Source organism: Oryctolagus cuniculus, chromosome 13 (assembly GCF_051225735.1).
Source record: "Oryctolagus cuniculus isolate XC-2025 breed Fujian yellow rabbit chromosome 13, ASM5122573v1, whole genome shotgun sequence".
In the NCBI taxonomy this organism is placed as follows: Eukaryota; Metazoa; Chordata; class Mammalia; order Lagomorpha; family Leporidae; genus Oryctolagus; species Oryctolagus cuniculus.
This window is the reverse complement of record NC_142879.1, coordinates 21,065,655-21,085,754: the sequence shown is the minus strand read 5'-3', so window position 1 is coordinate 21,085,754 and position 20,100 is coordinate 21,065,655. Positions and strand designations below refer to the sequence as shown.

The following is a 20,100-nucleotide window of genomic DNA, read 5'->3' as shown; positions in this document are numbered from 1 at the left end:
CCTAGCCCTGGCTATTGTGGGCATTTGGAGAGTGAGTCAGTAGATGGAAGATCTCTTTCTCTCTCTCTCTCTCCATATGTGTGTGTGTGTGTGTGTGTGTGTGAGAGAGAGAGAGAGAGAGAGAGAGAGAGAGAGAAACTCTGCCTCTCAAATAAATGAATAAATAAACCTTTAATAGAAAAAGAGAGTAGAAGAGTGGTTCCCAGGGACCATGGGGTTGGGAGAACAGGAGATGTCGGTCAAAGGGGTTCTAAGATGCTTATGTTCTGGAGATCTAATGAGCTGTACACTTGAAATCTGCTAAGAGTAGATCTTAAGTATTCTCACCATACTAAAAAAAAAAAAAGATGATCCTCTGATAGAAATGGGGGGGGGGGGTGTGCCCATGAAGACACATCCCGATGTTCTGTCTCCTGTGGAAGCTGAAAAAAACTAGTTGAGCTGGATGTGGAGCAGAGGGTGGAAAGGCTGGAGGGGAGTCATATGGAGATGGGGTAATGGGTCCCAAAATATGCGGGACAGAGGAATAAATTCCCGGGCCTGGTGTGTGGCATTCCAGGTTAAGCTCCTGCCTCCAACACCGGCATACCATATGGTTCAACCCCCGGCTGCTCCACTTCCAAACCAGCTCCCTGTTAATGCGCCTAGGAAAGCAGCGGAGGATGGCCCAAGTGGTTGAGCCCCTGCACCCACGTGGGAGACCCAGAGGAAGCTCTGGGCTCCTGGCTTCAGCTTGGCCCAGCACAGGCCATTGCAGCCATTTGGAGAATGAACCAACAGATGGAAGATTACGTTCACTCTCTCTCTACCTCACTCTTTGTAACTTTGGCTTTCAAATAAATAAATATATTTCCTTAAGAAATCAATAATAAAACCAACTCAAAGTTTGCATTAAAAAAAATTACATAGGGGCCAGCACTGTGTTGTAGCAGGTAAAGTCGTTGCCTACAGTACCAGCATCCCATGTGGATGCCAGTTTGAGTCCCAGCTGATCCACTTCCAATCCAGCTCTCTGCATGTCCCAAGTCCTGGGCCCCTGCACCCACATGGGAGACCCAGAAGAAGCTCCTGGCTCCTGGCTTCGGATCAGTAGCTCTGGCCGTTGCGGCCAATTGGGGAGTGAACCATCAGATGGAAGAGCTCTCTCTCTCTCTCTCTCTCTCTCTGTGTAACTCTGACTTTCAAATACATAAATAAATCTTTAAAAAAAAAAAGAAAAGAAATGGATGAGTCAGGAATGGAAAGTGGGAAGGCAGGCGGCTCTTCTGGCATGGATAAGCCAAGCCTGTAGACATCCAAGTGGGAATGTCCCCTGGGGGACCCTGGGCCGGACCCACACAGAGACGGGGAGACCAACACGAGCGGGTGCTCTCGTTTGGGTAGGAATAGTGAGGAGGTGCAGGAGGTGCAGGAGGAAGACAGACACGCGTGGACATTCCGGTGCTGCGAGCTGACTGCTTCCACTTCTCACTGTCACCCTTGCTCCATCTGTAAGCCATGGGCAATCCTGGTTAACTGTGTTCCCAGAGTTTGGGGTCGACTGTTTCTGTTGGAGGAATAAGCTTGCTATTGGCGTGTGGGCTTTTCCTTTACGGAAGACGTGTGTGGTTGATCCCACGCCAGCTCCCACCATGCATGAGCTACCTTCATAAGCGAGCCCTTTTTCCTTGTGATTACACTAACCTTGTGCAGTAGGAAGGGCCAGTGCCATTATTCCCATTTTACACACAAAGGAGCTGAGGTGCAGAGAGTTGAAATTTGCTGAAGATCGCCCAGGTAGCAAATCCCAAAGCTCAAGAGAGAAATTCTTGACTACAAGTTCAATGTGCTTTTTAGTATACCTTGGTGCCTCCCTTTTCAGCAATGCTCATGTCATAAGGGCCTGGTGTTGTTAGCGCTGTAGACAAAGCTGTGTCTCCTTCAATGTTATACTGGCAACGTTTCTATGGATTTTGTTGGTGTCCAGCAAAGCAGCAAGAATTGGTCTTCTGACCTTTTTTCTTCAATTTAAAATCAATTTCAAGGAGGCTGCACTGCGGCACAGCAGGCTGAACTGCGCTTGCGATGCCTGCGTCCCATATGAGTGCTGGTTCCGGTCCCTGCAGGCCTCTGAGCCCATCTCCAGTGACTGTGCCTAGGAAGGTGGCAGATGATGGCCCAGGTACTTGGGTCTCTGCCGCCCATGTGTGAGGTTGAGATCGAGCTCCTGGCTCCTGGCTTCCGCCTGGCCCAGACGTGGATGTAGTGGAGTGAACCAGCAGATGGAAGATCTCTGTGTGTCTCTCCCTCCCTCTCTCTGTTGCTCTTTCAAATAAGTAACTGAATCTTTGAAAAATATAAAATCAAATGATCTCCAAGTTATACATCTTTATTGTTTTTGTAGTAGAAATTCACCTAAGCTTCACTCTTCCACCTTCAAAGCTAAAAGGAGGGGCCGGCACCATGGCGCAGTAGGCTAACCCTCCGCCTGTGGTGCCAGCATCCCATATGGGCACTGGTTCGAGTCCCGGCTGCTCCTCTTCCAATCCAGCTCTCTGCTATGGCCTGGGAAAGCAGTGGAAGATGGCCCAGATGCTTGGGCCCCTGCACCCGCATGGGATACCAGGAAGAAGCTCCTGGTTCCTGGCTTCTGATCAGCTCAGCTCCAACCATTGTGGCCTTTTGAGGAGTGAACCAAGAGATGGAAGATCTCTCTCTCTCTGTCTGCCTCTCTCTGTCTGTAACTCTACCTCTCAAATAAAATAGATAAAATCTAAAAAAAAAAAAAAAGCAGAGAGGAAGATAAAGTCTGGAGTGAGGAACTATACAAGACACTTGAGCACAGGAAGACCAGAAAGCATCCTCCTTACCCACGGCCCTGTTTGCAAGCAGGCTACTCCACCTCTGGGGTTGCAGGGAGACTAACCAGGGACACCAGCTTTTATGGCCCATCCTGTGTTCCAGGGTGGTGGGACAGAGACAGCTAACAGTTGGTAGAACTTTTGAAAACAAACGAAACAAAAGCAGGAGGAACTTTCTTGAACTTCTCGGCGGGGTCTTCAAAGGGCAGCACCTTTCTGCGCTCCTGCGGCCAGCACAGGCAGCGGTCAGTGTCTGCCCTGAGCCCTGGCTGGCTGACTTCCATGAGCTCACAGAGCTGCAAGTGCTGAAAACATCGTCCGAAGCTCCCAGCTGCTAGAGCCTAGCTCTTGAGGGCGACGGGTATTCATGAGGGATGTGGAAGGAGCGTCAGTCCTACCAGCCCAGCACTGCCAGCTCTCACTGTCATTACCATGTGCACAGGGGGCCAGCACAGGCCACAGATAACCAGAATCATAGCGGGAGTGAAGCATCCAGCTTAGAGGTCATTGGCTTTCACTTCCAGGGCAAAAGAAAGGAGTCTGCCTTTTCTGTCACCAGAGCCTCTTTTGTTGTTGTTGTTGCTAAATATCTATTTATTTATTTATTTATTTGAAAGGCACAACTACAGAGAGGCAAAGGCAGAGAGAGAGATCCTCCATCTACTGGTTCACTCCCCAGATGGCTGCAATAGCTGGAGCTGTGCCAATCCAAAGCCAGGAGCCAGGAGCTTCCTCCAGGTCTCCCACACAGGTGCAGGGGCCCAAGGACTTGGGCCATCTTCCATTGCTATCCCAAGCAGAGAGCTGGATCAGAAGAGGAGCAGCCGGGACTTGAACAGGCGCCCATATGGGATTTACCCACTATGCATGCAACAGAATTAATTTTACTTTTTGAGATAACATTTTTAATTTACCTTAGAGTCAAAGGCTTAATGGCTCCACTAAATAACAAGTAAAAAAGACCATAGTCCAACAGGAAAATAGGCAAGGACTGTGGACACTAACCAGATGAAAAGATACTCAGCTCACCCGTACGCCTCAGCCTCCTGTTCTCAGTTTCTCACGGCTTTATTACACAGATTGCCCTGCAGTAGAATCAGATCATGCTTCTAAAGTCTGACTTCTCCCAGATCAGTGCCTTTCTTCAGTTTCCAACAGACCGGGTGCGGCTGGGACAGGTCCACAGGCTGATCACTTGGGAACTGATCTTGGAGAGTGTGTTCCGGGAGCTCTCGGCTCTGACAGGTGTAGTTCTGTGCTTGTCCATGGAAAAGTAAACTAGAAGTTCAAGTCTTTCCTAAGAGACAGCGTTGCTGAAACAGTGAGTGAGCAAATGAATGGAGGGAAGATGTTTGCTGAGGCAGCCGTGAAGAGGATAGGGCATGACCCTCCCCTTGGAGGGGGAGAGCCTTCACTCAGCGCCCATCTGCCTGTCGGCCTTGGACTAAACCAGGAGGCCCAGGCCTGGAAGACCCGCTCTGCACTTCCTACCTGCCTGGGCAGTTTCACAAAAGCCACTGCCATTCAGTACCTAATCAATGAGTGGAAACAACTCCTCTCTCATCTCAGAACCCCAAGCAATGGTATTTGCTAAAGCAATAGTGATTTATCCTAATAAAACTATTGCCACAAAAGTCACTCCGTTATCCTTGTACCACCACCGTCTCTGCCTTGGATCCTGACAGCAATATGGATGACAATATACTTGGTCGAAACATATATGGAAATGCATTAAGATTGCTATTTTATATTAAAAAAAAAAGTGCTGGCCAGGGTGTGGAAAAATTGGGAAAACCTGTGCATTGCTGGTGGGAGTGTAAAATGGTATCCCTGCTCTGGAAAATCTTATGGCGACTGCTTAAAAGGTTAAATATAGGATTGCCACATGATGCAGCAGTTCCACATCTGAGTGTATAACCAAAAGAAGAGAAATCAGGGTCTCAAACAGCTCTTTGCAGTCTCCTGAGTGTGGTGGCACCATTCACAATAGCCATTAGGAAGAAGTAACCCAGATACTCATTAATGGATGAATGGATAAACAAAAAGTGGTATGGACGTTCAAGGAGGGAGTTTTGACACCTGCTGCAACATGGATGAACCTGGAAAATAGAATGCTCAGTGGAAAAGCCGATCCCAAAGGACTCTCTGACTCCACTTACAGGTAGTACCTGGAGTAGCCAAACTCCTAAGTGGCTCGGAGGCAGGGGGAGGATAGGTAGTGTGTAACGGGTACAGAGGCTCAGTCCACAGAGTTCTGTAGCATCAATGTATTCAATCCCATAGAACTGTACTTAAAAATGGTTTAAATAGCGAACCCTATGTTATGTAATTTTTTTTCCAGTTTTATTTATTTGAGAGGCAGTAACAGAGAGAGAGAGAGTCAGAGAGACCTTCCATTGCTGGTTCACTCCCCAGATGGCCCCAGTGCAGGAGCTGGGCCAATCTGAAGCCAGGAGATTCTTTCAGGTTTCCCACGTGGGTGCAGGGGCCCAAACACTTGGGCCATCTTTTCCTGCTTTCCCAGACCATTAGTAGAGAGCTGGATTGGAAGTGGAGCAGCGGGGACTGGAGCCGGCACCCATATGGGATGCCAGAGCTGCAGGTGGAGGCTTCCCCACTACGCCATAGCGTTGGCCCCTTATTTATTTTTTTTAACTAGTATTTTTTCAAAAAGCATTCTTGGGAGAGAGGGTGGAGTCACCCGGAAGAGCCACGGTAACCTGTTCAGTGCTTCACCGTGAACTGTGACTATTCTCTTTCTCTAGGGAAGCCTGAGTTCACTCGACTTTCCGGAGGCAGACAGAGGTCCCGAGTTTCTGATGCCCTCTGGGGAGTGTATCTGCAGTTGGTTATTAGCACCCTGTCTGTGGCAAGGACTGAAGCCCATTTACAGGGATGGGCAAGCCCTAGTCACTCCCACAGGGATCCTGTGCTCTGCCTCTAGTAGGCATACATGTGTCTGTGCACTTACACGGAATGACTGGGTTACCTTCAGCCACTCACCTCTACCCGGGGATGAGGCCATCTTCTAAAAAGCGAATTTAACGCATAACACTTACCGTGTGCCCGAAACACTGTTGTTGCCCATTTCACAGATGAGAAAACCGAGGCACAGGAGGGAAAGTTACAGTTATTAAGCGGTGGACCCGGGATTCTCAACCAAGACACTTTATGGTCTCAGAGTTCACGCTCCTAATCATGACACCTGGGAATGCTCGTGTCCAAGTCGGGGACTTCACTGACCCTGAAGTGGGTCTCCCAGTCCAGAACGCAGAATGGAAACTGAGGTTGAAGATATTCCTTGATTATGATCCTGCTCCTCTACTCCGGCAGGGTGGTTGGGCCCCGGAGGGCTAATAATGAAGCCAGAATAAAGGGGCTTGCGGGTTTAAGGTCAAATTTTTTGAACCTAAGGAATTTCCCTCCAATTCTGAAGCAGCCCCTTAGTGACGAATCTGCTGCCTGTCCTCCGGGTTTTGCTATTACTGGATTTTCCAGGTGATCAAGGCAGGCGAAACGAAACACCATTACACTAACACTGAGCGATGCCGGACCCCACATAAATCTTTTTTTCTGGTTGTACTAAGAGAAAACCCAAGGCGAATCTGCCACTCCGGAGTGCAAGCCGGGAGGCGGGCTGAGCAGCGACCATTTTTGTTTTGCGGCCGTGCGCTCTCAGAACAGCTTGACTAACAGGACCCCCACGGGGGAGGTGGAGCCTATCAGAGCGCGGGGCGGGGTCTCAGGGACGTGATGATTCAAACGGACTAATGAGCTGGGCGCATCTGGCAGAAGTCGCCAATGAGCGGGCGTGTTGGGGCGGAGCGCGCAAGCCCTACTGCGTTTGGTTGTACGGTGGCTTTGGCGCATTTTCGGCTGGTTTGATTCATCCATTTTGAAGAGACGGGGGAGAGGGGGGTTCGTCTGATCCAGGGGCCCTGAATCTAGGAGCGGCGGAGTTTGAGAAGCCAGCAGCTCGGGGCTCGGCGGCAGCGGTCCCATCGGCCGAAGCTCGGGGGGGGTGGGGCGCCGAGCGCGCGGGGTGGGGGGGGTCCTGGTCTTTGGCTTCTCGACTCGGTCCTGTTTCGACAGCGAACATGTCTCGGCCTGTCAGGTCAGTGCGGAGTCCGAGGCCTGGAGCGGGTTGGAGGGGGCTGGGGTGCCTGGTGTGGAGTGGGGGACAGAAGCCTGGAGTCGGCCCTCGCCGGTGCCACGCGCGGCCTCCGCCCTGCCGGGGCCCGCGCGCGCCCTTGAGCGTGGGGGGCCTCGCTGGCGCGCGGGGCTGCGCGGGGGTGGCGGCTGCGCGCCCGCGCGCGCGCCCTCCCCGCCCCGCGCCGCTGCAGGGCTCCGGTCCGCCCGGCTGCCTCCCCCACCCTCCGCACTGGAGCGGGCGGGGTGTTCCCGAGCCGCCAGCGGCCGGGGGGAGGGTGTGGACGCAGCGCCCGCAGGCAGGCCCCACCTCCCGGGCCGGCCCCTCGCGGCCCGGAGCTCGGCGGGGAGGGGCGGCGGCGGCGGGCTCGCCCTTCCCCCGGAGGGCGGCGCGGGGGTGGGGGCGCCGGGTGCCCCGGGTCGCGGGCCGGAGGTGGTCCCCCACGCCGCGGGCGGGCCGGCCCCGCCCCCGGGCTCGGGCCGGGCGTGGGCGGGCCCCGCGCTGTTCTCCAAAGTGGGAGTTCGGGACGGGACCCCGAAAACAGGACGGGCCGCGGCCTCGCTCCCACCTCGGAGCTCGAGGAGGCGGAAGCCCGGAGTTGACCCTTTCGCCCCGACTGGCAGTGTCCTTGCTCGGGGAATTGTCGGAGCTCAGCGAGGTGCGGGTTAACAGCGCGACCCAGATCCCGTGAGGTTCTCGTTCCCCTCGCTCCCGTGTACACGTCGCGGGATATTTTCGTAACCCTCTCCTTCCCCCGAGCGGCGGGAATGGTGAAGGGGCTACGTGGGGTTAACCCTCGGACTCTGGGCACTGGGACAAGTTGGCGCTCCCCCCGCGGCCGGTGGACTCGCCCTCCGCCCGCCTGGGGGCCGGCGTGTGGAATGTGCCATTCGCCGGGGGGGGGGGTGCGTGCCCGGCGGCTCGCAGGGTTAGTTTGGAAAAGGTCGAACAGTTGTCGCTTCCCTTTCTTCATTCCAAGTTTTGTGCAAAGGGAAGTTCCTTCAGAGTTCCACAGAGGCCCGGGAGGGTTCTGTCCCGCCCGGTTCTGTGGGAGCGCGGACGCAGCGGCCTCCCTGGCTGCCCCGTCCCTGCCGCCGGGTTTGAACCCGCGCCTCTGGCTAACTTCGCGAGTTTCCGAGGCGTCCGAATGGCTGTTTGCGACAGTGGTGCGCGCATTTTTTTTGTGTGTGACATGAGAATTGACTTGTAGCCCATCATCTCGCGTGAGATATTTCCTTAGGATCGGGTAAAAGTGACTACTATAATAAAGATTTCTGTTATCTGGATTGTATTTTTTGTCTTCTGGGAGTAATTACTGTATGGTGGAATTATTAATTTCTCCACTTTTTAAACTTCACTAAGTTTTGACTTTTTATTTTATTGTAGTGACTTTCTTATTTCATCTGCCCGAATTTATGTTCCCAGATTTAGATACTGGAACACGAACAGAACTTTTTACTGTGAAACTTGGATTTTTAACTTTAGCATGTGTGGATGAATATATTAAGCACATTCTGACAGTTTTTTTGGAGGCATTAGGGTTTCTGCACAACTTTTTTCTTGATGTTAACAATTTTAACCTTGTTTGTTGCCTCTAATTGAAGGGTGAAGTTATCATATTGTGGGCTCATTTGTCACTTTCGAGTTAATTTCAGAGCAACTTGGTTCCTGATTATATTTTAGTGATAAAGTCTCTTTGTAACTCCTTTTAAAAGAAGTCTTTAATATGCTGGTGACCAATAATAAAGCAGAAATAATTAAACTTGAGTTTGGTGGTTTGTTAAATTTGGCAATAAAAAGGCCTGACCAGGGAAATGCTGTTTAAGTGTAGTTGAAGAATCTGTAAGACATTTGACACCATAAAAAGGACATTGATTTCAGAATAATCAGCCCTTTTTTTTTTTTTTTTTTTTTATGACTATTTGAAAGGCAGAGAGAGATCTTCCATTCACTGGTTCACTCCCCTCATTTCCCAACAGCTGAGTCTGGGCCAGGGCCAGGCCTAAGCCCAGAGCCTGGAACTCTATCTGGGTCTCCCACCTGAGTGCCAGGAACTCAAGTGTTGGGGCCATCATCAACTGCCTGCCAGGTGTCCTAGCAGGAAGCTGGATTGGAAGCAGAGTAACCGGGACTCACTAGGCGCTTCGGATGGGACGCAGCAACCCACACAGCGGCTGGCCTTGCTGTGCCACAACCCCTGCCCTGATTGCCCTTATTTAAAAATAAGCCCATGTGGGGAAATGCCAGTGTTCACAGCAGTGCTGTACTGTACTCAAGCCTGTATATGATTCTGATGAGTTTTCCGGTGCTCATTTTTACTGTAAATATTGATTTTTGTTTTTAATATGAACCTAAACATTTAAAGAGTGTTTAAGAAATACGCTAATGGTACCTTGACAGATTTCCAGATAAAACATATGATGGACCATTTGGCTACAGCATGATTTTCCATAGCCCTGTGTCTAGCGTGTTATTCTTCAGTAGCCGTCTTTACCTTTTATAGTTACTGACCTGTAAAGGAGAGCTTAGAGTCAGATTAATAGCATAAAATTGTAGCCTCAGAGCTAGAAAGAAGTTGAGGCAAACTCAGTTCACAGAGGACTTACGGGACCTAGACAAGTAAAGTGCCTTGTTTCACACACTGCTAGGTCCCAAGGTCCCACGCCCATATTTCTTAATTCCAGTGCTCACCCTATTCTGTCATAATCACTTTACCTTCTGCCTGGTCAATACGTTGCCAGTGTTGATGAAAGAACACACAGTATGGCATTTCTAACTTGTCAGTGCATTTGTGACACTTGTGAGGGAAGAAGGAAGAAGGATGAGGGGAAAGCCCAGGAGATTTACTGGCTCACCCAAACCGAAACCAGGTTTCTTAAAATTTAGCGTGGGGTGCAGAGATCCTCCTCCCTTGCTGAAAGTGGTCCAAGTCACTCCCAGCCGTCTAGTTACTCCTCTTTGTAACAGAAGCGTGCTTTGTAGCTTGTCTTTCCTTTAGACTTGACTGCAGGGAACGTTTGCTATTGAAGATTTAGACGTTAACACATAGCCTCTTAGAGGTTGATAAAAGATTGTTTATCATTATATGAGAATTACCAGTTTTCCCAATAGTCCAGATTGTTTTCTTTCAAAGAATCATGTGCCTGGACTAAAACTTAGTCTCTCTTACCAAAAGGGTTAAAGGGAAAACTCAGAAGTATATTCAGGTTTGTGTGGAATTTGGTTCCCAGTATGCACATGAAGACAAATTTAATACCCTAGGAAATGGGGTTATAGCTGAGCCTGGTTCCTTACGTCTCTTACATTTCTGGTACATTTTATTACTTACATGCCATGTTCCTCTAAAAAGACATAATCCTTTCTGTAGACTTGGCCTACAAAGATACGCCATCGAAGATAACATAGTGTAGTAGTTTATAAAATGAATAATGGCAGGGAGTTAATGTTAATAAAAGAACATTAAAGCATTCGTTTTTCTCAGTATCCATGTAATTAGTTATACTAAAGATTATAATACAGTGCTTAAAATGTGGTTTTTGGAGTAGCATACTGAACATTTGAGGAAAAGCACAGAGACAAGCTCTGTTATAGGGACCTTTGTTTTAAATCTATAACAAAACGAAGTTTAAAGAATATGTTGCTCAAGGTTATATAACTGTAATAACAGAAGATTTGAACCCAGACTTCCTGAGTACAGAGCTGGCATTCTTTGCATGGTACCACTCTTGCCTGGTGTTTGGCATGGTGATGGTCGAGTGTTTGCTCACTAGCAGTCTCTCCAGTGTTGTACATTCTTAATACATACATTTTTAGCTCTGGGGAATATTTTGCCAAAAACATGGCCAAAATGTCTTTAATATGAGCATTTTGTCCAATATTTAAAGTTGTTAGAGATAGCTTTTCAAATTAAAAGTATTAAATAAAAAGAACTTGAAGGAACTTCAGAAATAAAGTCTGGGTTCTTCAGTTTACCACTGATGACTTTGAAACCCCAAGAACTAAGATGTAGAGATCAAGACTGGTTTTGAGAGAATAAAGATGTTAGCAACTCTCCTTTCTGCTAGATTTGTGTGTGCCGTATTTTATTCCACAGTCTTACTGGTCCGCATCCCCAGTTTCACACTAGTGGGACCATATGAATTTGGGAATTTGGAATTTTCACATTTAACATGAGAGTAGGATTGTACAGTGTATTCATGTCCCACTAGTAAAACACTTTAGTATTTTGTGAAAAGCAGTTTCACACCAAGTTAATAAAGAGTAAAAAGTCTCACATTTAGGTCAAGTTGTGCCAAAATACAAGGGGCCTGTAAAAAGTTAATGAAAAATGCATATTACAAAACATGTGGGTTTCAAATTTTTTTCACCAAAATATAATTCCATTTTCAACAAACTGGTTGAAATACCTTTGTGGGAGTTATGAAAAAAATGCTTAAGTTTTCAGAACTTTATAGATTTCCAAATTGTGTATTTGAGATTGTATACCTTTAACATAATAGCATACATTCTTTTAAAAACCTTTGAAAATCAGTAGAACTCATTTACTGGCAAATACTCTGCCAGGTACTTTACATACATATTTCAAAATCACGCAGTAACTGTTGAGACAGTGTCTATCTTATCCCTATTTTGTTGTGAGACCTGAGGCTTGTAGAGACTAACGGGCATAGCTCACCAATGAGAGGCGAAGCAGGAATTTCACTGCTAGTGTGTGATCCTCCCCGTCCTGTGAGATGGCCTCTGTGTTACCCTTCCTCATGGTGGCAGCACAGGTCGTCTTTGGAAGGCTTAGCAGTACATGATAGGACTTGGCTAACTTTAAAATGAGCTTGTGGGGTCAGGGGAATAGAGTATGTGAGGGGGTTAAAGGAAGGGACACCTAACTGGGGAGAAAAATCCAGTGAAGTGGTTAGTGTGAGTCCTTGGGAGGAAAATGTGAATGTCAGCCCTGTTTTAACTTTATGCATTTCATAATTTCCTCTGACTAAACTAAATGTATAGATTTCAAAGCCACCTAAAGAACAGAAGAAGAAAATTACCAGATCATGTTACATTAAAATGTGTATGTAGAAATGCTTAGCAGACTTAGGTTAACTGAATCCTAAGGCGTATTAAAAGTAAATATATGTGATCAAGTAGGGTTGTCCAAGGAACAAAATAATCTGTCACTATGAGTCATCATATAAAAGGACTAAAAGAAAGGCTTGGCATTTGAAGAAGTTTCAACACCTATCATAAAACGTGTTAATGCATTATAATTAGAAAATTAAGGTTAAAGTTAGGGATTGATTTAATATGTAAAAGGTTACAAATTAAGGTAAGTGGTTGTTCTTAGTGTTTTAAATCTGAATTAGCTGTAAAACTGGTGGACGGGAGCATGCACAGTAAATCAGGAGACAAGAGTTTTTGCCTCTGATTTATATGATGGAAGATGGGAGCTCCATTGGATAATTGACCTTGCGCTTCCAAAGCACTTTATAGTTTTCAAATCTCATTAATTTCTTCCAGCTCTAAAAATAGCTGGTTACTAAGAAGGAGAAAGCTAATTTTGAATAAAATTTTGTTTTGGTTTTAGGGTATGTTTTTCCCAGAAATGTAAAAGGCCACCATACTGTAATAGACACTGTCCACATTACAGTCCATGGGAATGTTGTCCCTTTATCACTTGTGATTTACAGTCTGCATGGTCAAATGGGCCGTTTGGTTTCTTGAACTTAGCAGTATTAATGTTAAATTCTAGTCAAGTTAGAAAAAAATTGTTGGCTGCAAAGATACTTACAACCTCACTGTAGATACAGAAATCACTTTTTGGGTTGTTGAGACTAAAGACACCATCTGGGAGACTCCTGAGTTGTACACAGTAGAAGGAAACCTTTGATTTAGTGTAGGACCACTTTGGTCAAACTGGACATCCCTTTATTTTATGAAAAAGTGATTACTATCGATTTTAGGAAGTGGACCTGATGGTTCTAGAGTTACTTTGTAGTGTTTTTAAATAACTACCATTTACATAGTCACAAATCTAGGCTTTTGAAATACTTTAGCTGGAGAGACCACAGCTGCTACAGTGTTCACACTGGATATTGTATATTTTCAGGTGCTTCTTAGAGATACATGTTTTTAGAATTGTGCATCTGTTGAATTATCTGCTAAGCAAGGTGATCTTCTAGGATACCTTCGGTTGGAATGTAGAATCCTTTATCTGTCAAGATAAAATGACCTAGATGATGAACTACTTGAGAAACTAAAAATTAGCTCAGCTGAGAACGTAAAAGTCCACCCTGCTGTTGGGCTGAGATTACAGATGGGGCTGGTTCACTGGCCAAGGACATTCCACAGCCATAAAGACCGATAACACACCTTCCCCAAGTGCAGCTGCAAAGTCAGACCGTCAGAAACTTCGCTTTTTTGTTTAGGATGCATCATAAATGAGACATGACACTTTTGTCAGGACTCTAAAGTCATTTGACAGAGACCTAGTCTGGACTTAGACCCTCGCAGCTAGCCGTGGAACCCCATATCTACATTGCCACCTTGCTTGAGGATGAAGGCTTTGGGTCTGCTCTGCGGTCCACCCTTGAGCACTGTGCGTGGAACATACCCAGATGCTGCATTTACCCTCAAATCCTGCGATTTTCTTTCCTGTTAGGTGAGCTGTCCTGCACTACTACGCCATGTTTTTCCTTTGTAATGAGTCGATAGACCAGAGGTGGAGAACTTTTTTTCTGCCAAGGGACTTTTGAATATTTATGACATCATGGTCCATACAAAATTATCAAAAATTAGCCTGCTACAGGTTCATTGAGTTTTGAGCCCCGCCTGTGGTGGTTTTGGCAGGGCCAGACCAAATGACTTTTTTATGAATGGCATGTAAGCTCACTTAGTTACAGGTTTATCCCTGGTGATTGGGTTAGACAATTTGGGCGATTCCACAAGTTTCCAAAACCCTCTGCTTCAGATCAGAACTAGGTAATGCTTAGTCTGGGACCCCCTTCAGTCCCAATTGCATAGATTTTGCATTGAACTTATATTGGGAAAAATAGCCGATTATTTAGAGGCACTTTATCTTGTAATACTCAATGAAATTTGTGAGTTTGAAAAAAAGTATTACTGGTGAAACTGGACATGGTGAATGGGTACTTACTCATTTGGACTAAAAAGGAAGTTGGTTAAATATTCAGTAGGAGATTGAGGCATGTGTCTAGCTCATTCACAACAACATTCTTGAGAAATTAGAACTTTCTACTTGAAAAACTTGGTAGCCCTTTCTAAATTTTTTTGTCTTTAAAGTTTCTTTGATCTTGTGACTTTGTTTTTAATTTTTACATTTTAAACATAAGAGTGCTGTATAATACAGTCCAAACAGCACATTTGAAGTAAAAGGAACTTGAAGGTCAAGACGAGTGAGGCAGTTCTAAGAAATTAACCCGAGTTGAGTTCAGGGATTGTGCCCTCTGAACCAACACTTGTGTGTCCTGAGAAAACATGGCACTCGAGGTTTCTTGGTCATCTTTGAGGGATAGAAGAAAGGAAAGACGGAAACCCGGGTTACAATGGGCACAGATTGTTGACTGCAGGGGCATTTGTCCTGTGAAAGAGTTGAGTTTGGGAGAGGAAGGTTAGTAGCCTGTGTGGGCAGTGGCCTGTGGGGCACAGGGTTGGCAGGACTTGGGTGGAAAATAGCCTTTACCACTGAACAGCTTGCGGTGGTAAAGTGAGCCTGGAGCCGCATTTCAGTGAGGATGACAGAACTGAGCCTTGAGCATTGGCTTCCTCAAGTAAGCGGAACTGAAGATGATTTGCCCCGCGTGCGTGTGAGGTTAGTGCGTGAGTCAGGATTCAGGTGCGTCACTCGCATCTGAAGTGACTTGTAATGATTAGTGAAAGTCATCATGGAGCCACACAAAGCCTCTTGTGTAAATCAGGCCCCAGGATGCTGGCTGCCTGTGGTGTTAGCGTAAACATTTGTTTCCAACTTTCGTTTTCAAAGACAAGCAATTTTGCAGGTAAGCAGGTCTCTTTCATGGAGAGCTTGGGGATTACCAGGTTTCATTATTCTTGCACATGATACACAAGCTCATTTTAAAGTGAAGTTGCAGTACAAGGTTAACTCTTAAAATGCTTCCAGTTAAGAAACTTTTTTTAAAATTTGAGAAGCAGAAAGAGCGCGTGTCTACTGATTCACGCACCTCATCCCCCACCCCCGCCCAGATGCCTGAAGTGATCAGGACAGCCCAGCTGAAGCCAGGAGGTGGAAACTCAATCCAGAGCTCCCATATGGGTGTCAGGAACCCAGTTACTTGGAACCTTCGCCACTACCTCCCATGGTCTTCCTCAGCAGGAAGCTGGAGTCAGTGTCAAAACCAGTCGCTCCGATAGGAGACACCGGTGTCGGCCAGAAGGCTAAACACTCGGCCTTGCCTTTTCTTTTAATCAGCTGTGTTTTATGTTGTACTTCCTGGGAAGATTTTGTTTGAACAGACAGTTTTATTGCTAAAATGTTTTAAATATTGCCAATTTAAATGAATTCATCTCATTTTTTAAAAATATTTTCTAGAGCAAAACAGTTCTGTGAAAATACCAGGGTTTTATTTCGACAGTGATTCTGATACCTCGACAAAATGAGGGCCTTGTGAGTAAGGTGGAGACGGTAGTTCACTGTGGTGAATGTGGGCCTCAGTAGCCATGCGCAGAGAGAGCCAACATCATCCTGGGAGGATACTTACACTGCCGCTTTAAAGGGCTCTCTCCTGGCCTGTCTTTATTAATGATGTAAATGAAGACATTGGTGGTACACTGATGAGATCTGCAGATAATAGGAAGTTGGGAGAAAGTGTGTTGGGATCAGGATACCAGAAGTTGTTAGCTATGGACAAGGACGTTTGGGTCATTGGAATTGCTGTGTAAAGCCACTCTGTAATGGAACAGAGTGAGACTTTGGATTGCTTTAGCAAAAGTACAGGGAAGATAGAGGTTGGATTAGATTGTCGAGAATCTAGTAGCTCTAGTACTTTCTCTGGCCTAAATGGTAACCTGTAGAGACTGCCATAAAGTCAAAAAGAATTTGAACACAGGGAGGTATTTTGGTATTAATGCTGTAGTGAAAGGAGCAAGAAACCTTTTAAGACAATTCTTCTAGTTGGTGCTAGAACCATTACTATTAAGACCTACATACTTTTAAGCTGAATGACATATCCAAATATGAGTGTGAACTGTGTGTATTTAAAATTACGGGGGCCTGTGTGCATAGCGGGTAAAACCACCTCCTGCAATGCCAGCATCCTTCATGGGTGCTGGTTCATTTCCAGTCCCGCTCCCTGCTAATGGCCTGGGAAAGCAGCGGAAGATGATCCAGTACTTGGGCGCTTGCCACCCACACTGGAGAACCAGAGGAAACTCTTGGTTCCAGCCTGGCTCAGCCCTGGCCGTTGCGGCCACTGGGGTGGTGAACCAGCAGATGGAAGGTGGATCTCTCTCTCTTCTCTCTTCTTTCTTTCAAATAAGTACATTTTTTTTTTATTTTTTTATTTTTTATTTTTTGACAGGCAGAGTGGACAGTGAGAGAGAGAGACAGAGAGAAAGGTCTTCCTTTGCCGTTGGTTCACCCTCCAATGGCCGCCGCGGCTGGCGCGCTGCGGCCGGCGCACCGCGCTGATCCGATGGCAGGAGCCAGGAGCCAGGTGCTTCTCCTGGTCTCCCATGGGGTGCAGGGCCCAAGCACCTGGGCCATCCTCCACTGCACTCCCTGGCCACAGCAGAGAGCTGGCCTGGAAGAGGGGCAACCGGGACAGAATCCGGCGCCCCAACCGGGACTAGAACCCGGTGTGCCGGCGCTGCTAGGCGAAGGATTAGCCTAGTGAGCCGCGGCGCCGGCCAAATAAGTACATTTTTAAAAAATCTGTTTTTAACCTCAGTTCTGTAATGAAATCTTGTATTGACCTCCCAGTTCTTGTTATTGATAGTCACTTTATACCGAAGAGTTAGTTTAGCTTTGGCACTTAAAGTAAGTAATGGTGTTTTGAGAAACTCTTTGTTTTCAATTAGAAATAGAACTTTCCTGGGGCGAGCATCGTGATGTAGGAGGTCAAGCCTCCACCTGCAACACTGGTATCCCATATGGGCACCAGTTTGAGGCTCGGGTGCTCCATTTCTGATCCAGCTTCCTGGTGCTTGGGCCCCCGCACCCATGTGAGAGACCCAAAAGAAACTCCAGGTTCCCGACTTGGGCCTGACCCAGCCCCGGCCATTGTGGCCATTTGGGGCTTTTCCCTTGTTATTCCTTTGCTGATGCCAAGTCCCTAAACCATTAGCTACATTTCTTGGTCCCTAATGAAGAGGTGAAACTCCCTGGCCACAAAAAGCTCACAGTAAGTAGGAGAGGCAGGAAGAATTGGTAGACTATATAGTGTAAATAGAGTACTAAGATTATTAAGGAGGTGAATGTCTGATTGGAGAGGGAGTGATATGAACAGCACTCCAGTAGGACAGGGAACAGCAGGACCAGGTGATTAGAAACAAAATAGAGGAATTCCAAATTTCCTGGGTTGCTTGGGCAAGTGGCAAGAGATGAGCTCTTGCAGGAGACTGGATATTAATTCTATAAAATAAAAAATTAAGCTTCTAACAAAACTCTTAAACTTGGGCCCTAAGCACAAATACTGGAGTGCCTACTTTGTACCTCGGTTATACCAGAACTGTAGCTCTAACACATAATGATTGTTTCTGTCATGGAACTTGGGTCAGTGACCAAAAGTGGTACAGCAATAAGTGATATGGTATAAGGTATACACAAGGATAGCTGTTTATAGTAGAAAAGATTTTTCATTAAATGAATACATTTTATAGAATATCTGTTAGATCTGTCAAGCAGCTTATGTCATCGGTTTCAGCAGAAGTGACCTCATAGTTGTAGCACTGGTAAATAAGCTTCTGTACTTACTGCATGATAAGCTTTGCGGCACACTTCCAGTGATAGCCTAAGGAAACCGCAGCCATCAGATGCAGACATGGTAGAAAGTTGTTTGGGGCTGACGTGGCTCGGTGGGTTAAGCTGCTGCATGTGATGCCGGCATCCCGTATCAGAGCACCAGTTCAAGTCCTGGCTGCTCTACTGCCTATCGCCTATCTGGCTGCTTGCTAATGTGCCTGGGAAGGTAGCAGAATATGGCCCAAGTACTTGGACCCCTGCCACCCATGCGGGAGACCGAGCTGGAGTTCTGGTCTCCGGGTTTTGGACCCGGGTTTTGTGGCCATTTGGGGAATGAACCAGCTGATGGAAGATCTCTCTCTCTCTCTCTCTCTGTCTCTCTCTGTCTCTTTCAAATAAATAAATCTTTTTTAAAAAGAAAGAAAAAAAGAGGGGAGGGGAGGGAAGAAGAAAGGAAGAAAAAATTAATGGGCCAGTGCTTGGCTAAGCAGGTTAAGCTGCCACCTGCAACCCTAGCATCACATATGGGTGCCAGTTTCAGTCCCAGCTGCTGCTCTTCTATCCAGCTCCCTGCTAATGGGCCTGGAAAAGCAGTGGAAGATGGCCCCAGTACTTGGCAACTGCACCCACGCAGGAGACCCAGAAGAAGCTCCTGGCTTAGATCTGGCCCAGCTCCAGAGGTTGCAGCCATTTGGGTAGTGAACCAGCGAGTGGAAGATCTCTGTCTCTCCCTCTCTTTCACTCTGTACTCTGCCTTTCAAATAAAATAAATCATTTGAAAAGGAAAAATAAAAAAGAAAGATCTTGATGTTGAATCTATACTTAGTCTCATTGCTAAAACTAAGCAGGTTCCTTTACTACTGTCTTCTTATTAAAGTCCCAAGGCAGCTAAAATGTTTTCTTGGTTGCAAGTGCAGTATTCTCAGTTTATTAAATTGCTCTTCATCTGATGTGCCCTATACCATTCTCGTGCCCCCTCAAATAGTCTCTTGGCCCATGTTTATCCCTTTGGCACCCAGAAATTGAATAATTACATTTTCCTTGTCATCCCACAAGCATGGGATAGACCAGAATCATTACCCCTGCAAGTTTACAACCTGTACTGTGATTATTAATGATTAAGGTTTAAAACTCTGTCTTCTGGATACATTTCTTTCTTTGGTCTCATGTCCTGTTTTACATGATCCTAAATAATGCAGATCCTCCTTGCATTTTGATTGTAGTACTGTTTTTCCTGGCCTTTGTCATTAATACAAGCCCCAAAATACTAGGTTTTTAAAAAAAAATTGTCATACAAAATTGTCTCTATGTGATTAAAAATATACTTTAACAAAATTTACTGTCTTAACCATTTGTAACTGTACAGTTTGGTAGTGTTGATGTAAGTGGAATTAATAGTCATGTTTTTAATGAACTTTCCTAGTAGTCTGATATCTTTATTAGTCACTTGCTAGAGCAAGTATATAGTTTTATTAGGCTAAAGCAATCAAAGAGAAATTCCTTAATATCCTTTCTTCCCCCATGAAACTGAGGGTGTCACTGTACTTTCTACATCTGAGTCCCAAACACGTGGTCAGAGTTCACCCATCCTCATGTTGTCCTGGCACATTAGGATAGAACATGGGCTGTGGCTTGTTCTGACCACCCTGTCTGAATATTAATGATATCTTTTTTTTTTTTTTAAGATTTATTTATTTATTTAAAGGCAGAATTACAGAGAAATCTTCCGTCCCCTGGTTTACTCCCCCAGTGTCTGCAATGGTCAGAGCTGAGCCAGTCCAAAACCAGGAGCCAGGAGCTTCTTCCAGGTCTCCCACACAGGTGCAGGGGCCCAAGTTCTTGGGTCATCTTCCAATGCCCTCCCAGGCACATCAGCAAGGAGCTGGACTGGAAGTGGAGCAGCCAAGACTCAAACCGGTTTCCTGGCACCACAGGCCAGGACTTTAACCCGCTGTGCCAAAGCACCAGCCCCTATTAATGGTATCTTACATAAGCTGTATAACCAAGAATATTCTGCTCAAGTGTAAGTGTAGTTGATAACATGCATTTCTAATTCAGTTCACTTGTGTGCATTTAACCCTAGAGTTAACAGTGCATTTTTTTATCCAAGGCCCTTGCAAGGTAAGTTGTTGGATACTAAAATGGAAGTTGTTTTACATCTCCAGGTGAAGATTTTTAAGCTT

At 46.3% G+C, this 20,100-nt stretch overlaps 1 protein-coding gene across 3 annotated transcripts in view; it reads left to right on the top strand.

Annotated features, from left to right (window-relative positions):
• The first annotated feature begins 6,703 nt into the window (after nt 1-6,703).
• Nucleotides 6,704-20,100, top strand: part of NUCKS1 (nuclear casein kinase and cyclin dependent kinase substrate 1) — a 34,375-nt gene continuing 20,978 nt past the window's right edge. For all 3 annotated transcript variants that reach the window (XR_016218843.1, XM_051821244.3, XM_051821243.3), the window contains exon 1: nt 6,704-6,954. Coding sequence is in view for 2 of the 3 variants with exons in the window: in XM_051821244.3 (XP_051677204.1) it covers nt 6,938-6,954 (17 nt within the window). In the remaining variant the exon portion in view is untranslated. The remainder of the gene's footprint in view (nt 6,955-20,100) is intronic.